Here is an 11248-nt window from a genome sequence, read left to right as displayed (position 1 = left end):
CTTGCTTTTCCTTCTCTTCCTTTTTTCCTTCCCCCTTTCTTTCCCTTTTTCTCTTAACATCTTTTCCTCTCTCTGTTCTTCATCCCCTTTTTTTCCTTCCTCCCTCCTTTCCTTTCTCCCTTCTCTTCTCCTCAATCTTCATTTCCCTGTAGTACATGATGTCCCTTTCAATCTCTGCTCTCCCCACAGTCAGACCCTCTAGTCCCTTCTCCCACTACCCAATAGACATTTTTTATCCATTTTTAGCCCTTGTCCTAGAAAAGTTGAGGCAAAGAGAAAAAAGGTTCAATTAAAGTCAAGGAGACCCAGCTTCGTGCACAGATTGTCTGTGACCCTAACCTCTCAGTGCTTGAGGAGCCCTTTAACACTCTGAACTGCTGAGCAAATGCATCTGGCAGACCTTCCCTCTTCAGGAATTTTCTACCAGTAATAGTCCAGAACAGTTACACAGGGGTCCTCTGACTTGTTAAATAGGGGCCGGTTCCCTGTCCCTCAGCCTGTGGGAGGCCGGACTAGAGTAACAACAAAAGCTCTGTCTCTGCCCCTCGGCCCATGTGCCATAACCTGACGCAGCATGTCGCAGGCCGTAATTGGAGAACCCCTGGTTTAAGAGATTACCTCTTAATTCCACTGGTGCTCAATCACTTTTTGCTCACAAATTTTCTGGTTTTTTAAAATCATTTTTCTATAAGTAATTGGGGGACACACTCTACAGCACATCTAGGGAAAACTACTGATGCAGTCTGGTCCCCTAATTTTACAGATGAGGGGACTTAGGTTCAGAGAATGGGAATGATTTAAGTGTCCCACAGGTGACTAGGAGGCCCAATAAGCACTGGGACCCAGTTGGAGGGACTGCCTCCACTTACACCTCTGACAATGAATGGCTAGTTACTAGCCTTCAGAGCCCTTGTGGATTATCTGAGGATTTTTCCTGCCACTCAGCTTCTCTCTCATCACAAGAAACTGGAGTTTGCTGTAGATTCCCCAGGGTTCCGGGAGGTGAGGGAATACAGGGTTCTGTTCCCCTATTCACAAGCCTTTATCATCTGTCTATAAAATCAGAACAACTATCCCCACACCACCAGAAGAAATTACTTTGAGAACTCCGGAGAAAAGCTAGAGTGGCTCCACACATAAATAGGGGGTAGTCATAAACATTTATTGAATGTTTGTACCTTAGAGAGCCTCTAAACCAGGGACTCTTTAACTTTTCTTATGCCCTGGATTCCTTGGGTACAGCCTGGTGAAGCCCACAGTGCCTTCTAAGCATCATTTTAAATGTATAAACTAAAATATATTGGATTACGATAACTATTGAAATAGTTATTAAAATATTTTTTAAACAAGTTCATGAGCCGTCAGGTAGGGACCCCTAATCCAGTGGTCCTCAAACTTTTTAAGTAGGGGCCAGTTCCCTGTCCCTCAGACTGTGGGAGGCCTGACTAGAGTAAAAATAAAAGCTCACACTGTCTCTGCCCCTCAGCCCGTTTGCCATCACCCAGGCCCACATAAACGTCCTCAGCGGGCGTATCTGGCCCGGGCTGTAGTTTGAGAAGTCCTGCTGCCTAATCTATAATCCAAAGTAGGTGGAGCTGTGGATAGGATACTGATTTTGGAGCAAGACCTGAATTAAAATTTAGTCTCAGACATTTCTTAGCCATGTGACTCTGGGCAAATCATTTATCCCTAATGCCTTGGTTGCCTCATCTGTAAAATGGGGATAATAAGAGCACCTATTTCCCAGGGTTGTTAGGATCAAATGAAATAATAATGGGAAAGTGCTTATCACAGTAAGCCCTATACAGATGGGTTAGCAATGATGACATTGGTGATGGCGATGATGATAATAATGATTCTGGCCCTCACTCAGAGAGAAATGATTTGCCTAAGAACCCACCGCTAGTGACAATAAAAGCTCAAAGTCAAATCTTGTGGTTCCTAGATCAGAATTTCTTCCCCTCCATCATCAACATGATTCCATAGGTCTCCCCATAAAGTATATGTGCATGAGGAAAATCCATAGATTTCAGAAAAAAATCCAGATTTTCTCTATTTTAAACATGCAACCATCCCAACTCCCCCCCGTCCCCACCCTCATCCCTAAGCATTCTGATTTTTCTCTCTTCCATCCAGCTCTTGTCCTGGCAATCCTATACTACAGTGACATCATGTCAAGAGCCACCAATCAGGGAGCCGAGGGAACCTAATTGTTACAGTTTGGTGTTATGGTGACATCACCCTTTAGTCACCCCCCCCCAAATCAAGGGCTGCAGAGGCTCCACTGACACTTGGTTTCTGCTTCCAGGTGACTGAGTCTCTTGGTCTGACTTGGGGAAGGCCAGATGGCCTCGGGAATTCTCTGGAGAGTGGAAGAGGAAGATGAGGAGAGTTTGGAGCAAGACCTTTCCAATATGAAGCTCCCCTTCAGCCACTTTAAGAAGACGTTCCCGATCCACAGGCCTGTGGATCGGAGGTTCTCTGTCCAGGGCTTCGGTATCTCCCCAAGATGTACCAAGCCCACCCTGGTCGAGGAAGGAGACTCGGAAGAGATGTAAGCCCCATCCCATCTTCCTTTCCTTCTCTATAGAGGAATAAGGCTTAGGAGTGGACAGGGAGCCTTTAGAGAAGGGAGCCATTTCTCTGACCCAGGGATGCTCAGTTCCCTGGAGTCTTGGGACAAGCAGGGGACAATGATGTTGGCTTGCTGTATTTTCCTGAGCATCCCCCTGTGTAAAGGGATAGAACTGAGCAGATGCAAGGTAACCTAGCGCATAGGGCTAATTACCAATTGGACAGTTCTCTATTAATATATGCTTGGAGAATGACCCTCCCCAACTATTCTGTGCTGGATGGGTGGGTGAGGACAAAGAAGGAAAAGAGAGAGATAAGAGGGTGGAGTAGGACTGGCAGGATCATTCTTTTGGCAGTGGAGAGAGAGGAAGGAGATGTGGAGATTGCTAGATCTAATCCCCTGACAGGACCCCAAAAGACCAAGAATAAAGACTTTTGCTTATCCTGACTCCAGCTGATTCTAAGATATCCAGGGTCACAACAACCCTGGTCTCTACTACCTTGTGGTCTTAGCTGCTTCCATCTAATTGATTTCATTTCCCCACTGCTGTCAGCTGCTCTTGGAAAGACAGGTTCCCCCCATCCCCATAACTACCCCCAAATTCTGCAAAGCCCTATAGTTAGGGGCGAGGGAAAAAACGTAGCCATCTGAGTAATTATTGCCTCCCTGAGTGATCTCTGTGGGTCAGCCAGGATGGGTGGTCCCGTCCATAGGCTTTTCCAACGTGTTTTGTTGTTCTTATTCTCCCTAGTAAGCCTTTCGAATTTGAAGAATCTAGTTCTGAGGACACCACTCCTTCTCCTGTGCCCACCAACATGCTGAGCCCATTCAAGTTCTCCCTGAGCCAGCCCAGCAGCAACATCTTTTCAGATTTGCTGGAAAGACAGCTGACGAAACTCAGCTTGGCCTCCTTGGCTAAGGTTAACGAGGTGGGGGAGCAGTCCATCTGCTCCAGCTCTTCCAAGCCCCTGGCACAGAACTTCATACCTCTGGATCTGGACAATCCCGAACTGGATGCAAACACTACCTCGACACCCTCAGAGTCTTCTGTGGTGGTAGATGTGCCCGAAGCCCCCGTCATCTGTGAGCATACTGTCAGTGACTCTACAGCTGTGGTGGGTGATGCTGCCTGGTGGGGCAGGGAGGGGAAAACTCAAACACTGATTGAGGGACTGGTGGATGAGTGAATGGATAAGTGAATGAGCGAGTGAAAGAATGGATGAAGGAATAAGCGAAAGAATGAGGGAATAGGTGAGTGAATCAATGAGTAAATGAATAAAGAGAGAGAATGAATGAGTGAATGAAGAAGTGAATGAATGAAACCAGTGAGTGAATGAATGAATAAGGGAAAGAATGAGATAATGAATGAGTGAATCAATGAGTAAATGAATGAGTGAATGAATGAATGAGTGAAAGAATGAGGGAATCAATGAATAAATGAATGAATAAGAGAGAATGAATGAGTGAATAAGTGAAAGAATGAGATAAATAAGAGAATGAATGAATAAGTGAAAGAATAACAGAATCAATGAGTGAATCAATGCATAAATGAATGAGTGAATGAGTAAGTGAAAGAATGAGAATGAATGAGTGAATTAATGAGTAAGTGAATGAATAACAGAATGGATAAGTGAAAGAATAAGAGAATGAATGAATGAATCAATGAATAAATGAATAAATACGAGAATGAATGAATAAATAAGTGAAAGAATGAGAGAATGAATGAGTGGATCAATGAGTAGATGAATGAAAAGAGAATGAATGAGTGAATGAGTAAGTGAAAGAATGAATGAGTGAATCAACGGGTAAATGAATGAATAAGAGAGAATGAATGAGTGAATGAATGAAACCAGTGAGTGAATGAATGAATAAGGGAAAGAATGAGAGAATGAATAAGTGAATCAATGAGTAAATGAATGAATGAGAGAGAATGAATGAGCGAATAAGTGAAAGAATGAGTGAATTAATGAATTAATAAGAGAAAATGAATAAGTGAAAGAATGAGAGAATGAATGAGAGAATCAATGAGTAAATGAATAAATAAAAGAATAAATGAGTGAATGAGTAAGTGAATGAATGAATGAATAAGGGAAAGAGAGAATGAATGAGTGAATCAATGAGTAAATGAATGAATAAGAGAGAGAATGAATGAGTGAATGAGTAAGTGAATGAATGAATAAGGGAAAGAATGAGAGAATGGATGAGTGAATCAATGAGTAAATGAATGAGAGAATGAATGAGTGAATGAGTAAGTGAATGAATGAAGCCAGTGAGTGAACGAGTGAAAAAGGGAAAGAATGAATGAGAGAATGAATAAATGAGTAGAGGCGTTTGATTGGAAACTTTTTGATTCCCAAGCTAAAGAAATGAGGGTAAAGATTTCACATTGACCAGGCAACAAATGAATAAATATGAATGAATGAGGAGGTGAATGAATTAAGTAAGTGCTATACACACCAGAACCGAAGACAAATGAATGCAGAGTATAATTTGAACTGAATGATTAATCTTTTTAAAATCATGAACAGATAATTATTATTATTTCAAAAGAAAACAAGGAAAATCTGGAGTTAATCCTCAAATAAAAATCCTCAAATGTGAACTTAAGTTTTACTTGGAAAAAATTCTAATATAAATTTGAACAAAATAGTCATAACAATGCAGTAGTTCTCTGTCCCTGCCTTCCAAATGTCTCTGTGTATTCTTGCTTGTAAAGGGTCCTTGCTTTTTCTATTTATTTCTACCATTGTGTGCTGCAGTGCACGGTATATTGGTCTTATCGTTCGGCTGATGTCACTCTTAGATAATTCTTCCCATCTTTCTTGATATTCTCCACATGTCATTTGTATATAGTTCAATAGGATTCCATTGCATTAACATACACCACTGTTTTTTAGATCTCCAGTTGTTACTGATTTTCTTTCCTTCCAGTTTTTTGCTATTACAAATAAAACAATTATGTATGACTAGTTTTGTGCAGCATTGTAATAATTTTTTTATCCTTTAAATAACATCCTCAGAAATACGCCCCAAAGAGTGGGAAAGAGTTAGATCCAAGGCTTCAAATCCCAGCTCTGCTGCTTCCTATCTGTATGACCTTGAGTAAAATCACTAAACCATTAACAATAGGTTGGATTAATTGACTTCAGAATTTGCTTTCAATTCTATATCATAGATATAGATTTTTGAAGTCAAGTTCAAGAGTACAATGAGCTTTGTGACTCATTACATACTAAGATTCATGGATGCAAATTAGAAAGACTTCTGGCTCTGAGGTCAGAGGATCTGAGTTCAAATCTTGTCTCTGATATTTATTGTGCGTTTCCTCACCTTTATTTATTGTTTTGTTGTTTGGGGAGGCAATTTGGGTTAAGTGACTTGTCACACAGCTAGTAAATATCTGAAGCTAGATTTGAACTTGGGTTCTGCTGACTCCAGAGCCAGAGTGCTTTATCTACTGCCCTTCCTCATCTTTAAAATTATGGTGCCGGGCTAGATCAGAGCTTCTTCTTCTTTCAACCCCTTTTCACCTGAGAAATTTTTACTCAAATCTAGGTCTATAGGTATATAAAATAGGTATACAAGTCAAACATTTACTGATAATAAATCATACTTTTGTGACCTTCAGTTATGAGATGCCATATGGCATCATGACCCACAGTTTAGACATAGGTCTCTTTTGTCTCTTCCAGCTTCTAGTGTTAGCATTTTCTGTCATCTCTCTCCTTCAGATTCTTCATCTGTAACTTAAAGAGGTGGACTCTAGATAGCCTTTGAGGTTACTTCTTGACCTAGAATCCATGATTCCATGTTTTATCTCCTATGGAGTCATATCAACAAGCATTTATTAAGCTTATATGTGTGTGTGTGTATATATGTACATATATGTATTTGTGTGTATATTTATATATATATATAGATATGTGTGAGTGTATATATTATATATGTGTGTATTATATATTTTATATAATATATATTTATATTATATATTAAATTAAATATATATTTATATTATATATAATTTTATATAGAATATATTTAATATAATTTTATATTATATATATATAAAAAGCTTATGCTTTTGTTCCTGGTGCCATGAATGTCTAGGTATGAGGAAGCTCCCCTGGGTTCTCTCTTTCCCCAGATTTCCTGGAACAGAAGCCGGGGCAAGCAGCGGGTGAGTTTCTACCAGGTTCTCCTTCAGGAGATGGAGCTGAGGAGGGAAAGGATAAAGAACGAGATGCCCAAGGAAAAACACCACCCCTGGATCTTCAACCAGATCATAGGCACGACAGTCAAGCTTATGGAACTGCAGCCAAACACCAAGTATTACATCAGCGTTCGAGCCGCTAACCCAGCAGGTCCAGGGAAATGGTGCAAACCCTATAAAGTGAGCCCTGAACAGGAGGTGGAGAGTGGAAGGGAGCAGGCAGGCACAATCAGCTCCAGCTGCAGAGAGGGAGGCAGAGACAAACACATAGAGGCAGGCAGAAAGACAGAACTGCACTTCACGGACATATCCAAGCTGGAATAATAGATTTACACATGGCGCTCTAAAGTTTGCAAAGCACTTTATAATTATCTCATTTTATAGCTCCCTAAAGTTTGCAAAGCACTTTACAAATATTTCATTTTTACAATTATCCTGAGAGGAAGGTAATTTTCCCATTGTACAGATAAGGAAACTGAGGTAGGTAGCAGTTAAGTGACTTAGCTCACACAGCTAAGTAAATATCTTAAATGTCTGAGGTCCGACTTGAACTCAAGCCCCATCACTTGTACCACCTAACTGCTCCCAAATCCATGCAAAATCTTCCCATTTTCTATTTTTACTGTTACTTTAGGGTATAGAGTATGGGATTTGGAATCTCAAGACCCAGATAGAGCTTTGGATTTTGCTCTTTACTCTCTGTAACTTCAGAGGTTTACTTAATCTCTCTTGACCTCAGTTTCCCCCTCCATGAAATGAGGAGATTGATGCTAAATATAATTTCTAAGGTCCCTTTTAGTTTTCAAAAATCTATCATCCTGTTAGATCTATGGACCCACAATTAAACTTTCAAAACCAGGGCTTCAGTTCCAATGGACTTGTGGTGGAGAGAGCCATCTGCACCCAGAGAGAAAACTGTGGGGACTGAATGTGGATCATGACATAACATTCTCACTCTTTTTGATGTTATTTGCTTATATTTTTTTTCTTTCTCTTTTTTTTCCCCTTTTTGATCTGATCTTTCTTGTGCAACATGATATTTGTGCAAATATGCATAGAAGAATTACACATGTTTAATATAAATTGGATTACTTGCTGTCTAGGGGAGGGGATGGGGGAAGAGAGGGAAAATTTTGGAACACAAGGTTTTGCAAGGATGAATGTTGAAAATTATCCATGTATATATTTTGAAGATAAAAATCTTTAATTATAAAAACCAAGACTTTGGGATCCTACACACATACACATATACCCCTTAGCAAACAGATAATTGAGAATTGAGAATTAATTAATGCTTTAAGTTATTGTGCAGATAACTAGGAAATTGAATAGATGATAATTGTTCAATCAACTAGTCAATAAGCACTTATCAAATACTGAATCCCTACATGTAAGTAGGCAGTGGATAGAGCACATAGTCTAGAATCAGGAAGATATCCTTTCTGAGTTCTGATCTGACTTCAGACATTTACTAGCTGTGTAAACCTGGGTCACTTTACTCCATCTGCTTCAGTTTCCTTATTTGTCAAAGGAGCCGGAAAAGGAAATGGCCAAGCACTCCATTATTTTAGCCAAGAAAACCCCAATGGGGTCGGTCACAAAGAATCAGACATGAATGAAAAGACTGAACACAATAGTAACAGCTGTACCATTAAGCCTGGCGGTAAACTGGCCCCTTCCACTAAAGAACACACACAAGTTTCCCAAACTTCTTGAGGGCAGGAACTTCTCTATGGGGACATAGTAGGCATTTAAAGTTTTTTTTTTTTTTTTTTTTTTTTTAAATCAAATAACTGATTATTGGAGCATGAAGGGAGGAAATATTATGGGAGGAAAATGGAAATAGGGACTGGGAAAGAAGTTGGAAATTGAAGGGAAAAAAAATCCTTGGGAAAGAAAAATGTGAATTTAGAAAGGGAAGGAAATTAGAATCCATTTCTTTTTCTCTCTGATTCAGTTTTCCACTGTGGCTGCTGATGTGAATGGCTTCCCCAGGGAGAACCCCATCAAAATCACGGTGCTTCGTAGAGAACCTCAGAGGAAAACGGTCTATGTCGGGATCAAAGAGTTGAGGAAACTGGAGGACCTGGAGTTTATTTTTCCACACTAACAGGGGGCCCCAGCTATTCTCATATTTATCCGGGCCCTGCTTGGGGCCCTTCAGGAGCCACGTCCAGTTGCAACAGGGAGCATGGCCCTGATGAGCCCCCCTTCTCTGGGTGCTTGCAGCCCTGGACTGCTCTGGCTTCCTGCCCCTCAGGTCCCTGGCGGGGAGTGGGCCCAGCTGGGCGCCCTGCTTATCTCGAGCCTCAAGCTGGCCAGCAGCAAGGCTGAGCCACTGACCAGCTTCTGGCAGCCCCCTTCCTTCCCCTCAGATCTGGCCTTACAGGGGGGGTCCCCATTAAAGAGCTATAAACTCACTTGGGCCCCCAGGATACTGGATTTGACATGAAGGGGAATCCCAGAATCAGAGAGAAATTGTAAAGATTAAAGAATGTATGTTGAGTCATGAGTCTGGCTCTCTGCTATTATTATTAACCCTGGGATTTGGGAGTATAGGTTCTCTCATCTGCAAAATGGGGATAAGAGAACTTAACGATAGGGATATGGTAAGGGCCAGATATATTCATATGTGGAAAGAATTTCTAGATTATTAATGTCCTCACCATCCTCAATAAACTTTTCACGTCTTAGTTTCATTTGAATGAAAAGGTGGGACTAGAAAGACATTTCAGGTCCCTTCTTCACTTTAAATTGAGGATTTTAAGATCTGGGCTCTTCCCATCTATGTGAGTTTGGACCAGTTTAATTTCTCTATGCCCTATCACCTGCAAAAACAGACGGTTTGTTGAGGAAAGGAAAATATAGGATTACAAAATTTAGACCTGGAATAAAATTTAATTTTGCAGATGAGGAAACTGAAGCTTATATTCTAACCATGTCCCAAAGGTTGACTTAAGGTCACAATCTTATTTAGAGTTAAGAAAAGGACCTTAAAAAGGTCACCTTAGTCCATTTGTCTATATTTATTGTTTTTTAAAAAATAATAATGGCTTTTTATTTTTTTAATACAAAATGTATTTTGAAAATATTTTATTTAGGGGTCAGCTAGTTGATTGTGAGGACAGAGCACCAGCCCTGAAATCAGGAGGATCTGAGTTCAAATTTGACCTCAAACACTTAACATTTTCTGATTGTGTGACTCTGGGCAAGTCATTTAACCTCAATTGCCTCAGCCAAAAAACAAACAAATAAATAAATAATAGACTAAAGGAAAAACAGAGAAGGAATATAAAACAAAATAAAAGAAAATATTGTTATGTGGCCAGTATAACATCAGGGAGGATTCAAAATATATGCCAATAAGTTAATAGTTCAAGAAAGTATATATTCCCAAGCAGTCTATGGTAAGGATATTTTTAGGTATACTTATGTAGATATATACATACACCACACCCCTCCCAACCTGTACACATACACATTTTTCCTATCCCTGCAGACTCTGCTTTAATTCTGCTCCTTAATCTGCCTTGCTATTACTTAACACCGCCCCCTCCCCATCCATGAATCCCTCCCTTGTCTTCCCTTACTCTTTGCTTTTCCATCTGCCCATCCCTCCTTCCACCCTTATTCGTAGATTTGGAGGGTGCTGTACCCTTCATGGTACATGTGTAGTCTTCTTTTAACCCATTCCCGATGTGAATAGGTTTTCAGAACTATGAGCCCTCCGCCCCCCTCTAATGCTTCTGTGTCTATTCTTTTTTTGCACCTCATTTGTAAAACATTACTATTTTTCCTTTAACTCTGACCCAATCTTTCTTTTCAGCTACCCTATCGTTGATGCCAATCTTCCATTTCCCATGTAAGAAAAAATAATTTGTCCATGTTGAATTCCTTGAAATTAATCTTTGATAATGACGAATATTGGAAGGGGATATGGGAAAACTGGGACACTGATACATTGTTGGTGGAACTGTGAACGGATCCAACCATTCTGTACAAGGTGACAACTGTCAGGTATTCAGATTCAGGTTTTTTAATGTCAGCCCCATGGAGATGTTTCTTATGGCTCCATGCAGCAAGAACATCTGGGTCAAGATTCATGGATTCTAGACTTCCTTCCAAAGAGATAATTCAATTTTTTAAGAAGGCTACTTTTAAAGGCATGGAACTGTGCTAAGAGATGCAAATAATTTTAAAAAAAGATATATACAAAGAGCATCCTCAGTCTTAGTGCAGTTTTTAGGATTTAATTACCACAGTTTAAGTAGAAAGGGGGGGAAAGTTTAGACTAGTTTTCCCCCACGATAACCCACATGGGGGTGACTTTGTAATTCAACCCACATGACGTCCCCTAAACTTCCTTCACCAGGGCCCAAGGATATCTGGAAGAGCAACGTGGGCATATTTTCCCGGCTTTAAGAGTCTCGAGTTGCGGCAGGTAGATAATAAAGCATTTTATC

The 11248-nt window shown here is 40.3% G+C and overlaps 1 protein-coding gene across 1 annotated transcript; it reads left to right on the top strand.

Moving 5' to 3' along the window:
- Positions 1-2272: 2272 nt before the first annotated feature.
- On the top strand, positions 2273-9297 carry FNDC8 (fibronectin type III domain containing 8). The gene is made up of 4 exons (XM_074265558.1): positions 2273-2554; positions 3327-3690; positions 6720-6965; positions 8743-9297. Exons 1-4 carry the CDS (start codon positions 2346-2348, stop codon positions 8893-8895), a joined length of 972 nt encoding a protein of 323 aa, XP_074121659.1. The 5' UTR covers positions 2273-2345; the 3' UTR covers positions 8896-9297.
- Positions 9298-11248: the final 1951 nt, after the last annotated feature.

This window comes from Sminthopsis crassicaudata, chromosome 4 (genome assembly GCF_048593235.1).
Source record: "Sminthopsis crassicaudata isolate SCR6 chromosome 4, ASM4859323v1, whole genome shotgun sequence".
Taxonomy (NCBI): domain Eukaryota; kingdom Metazoa; phylum Chordata; class Mammalia; order Dasyuromorphia; family Dasyuridae; genus Sminthopsis; species Sminthopsis crassicaudata.
The sequence above is the reverse complement of the archived record's forward strand: the minus strand, read 5'-3'. Positions and strand labels throughout refer to the sequence as shown.

Excerpts from the sequence above, each read along its gene's own strand:
- FNDC8 (XM_074265558.1), top strand. The coding sequence starts at position 2,346 with ATGGCCTCGGGAATTCTCTGGAGAGTGGAAGAGGAAGATGAGGAGAGT. Across the intron at positions 3,691-6,719 it reads TCAGTGACTCTACAGCTGTG|ATTTCCTGGAACAGAAGCCG; the intron begins GTGGGTGATGCT and ends CTCTTTCCCCAG. Across the intron at positions 6,966-8,742 it reads AATGGTGCAAACCCTATAAA|TTTTCCACTGTGGCTGCTGA; the intron begins GTGAGCCCTGAA and ends TCTCTGATTCAG.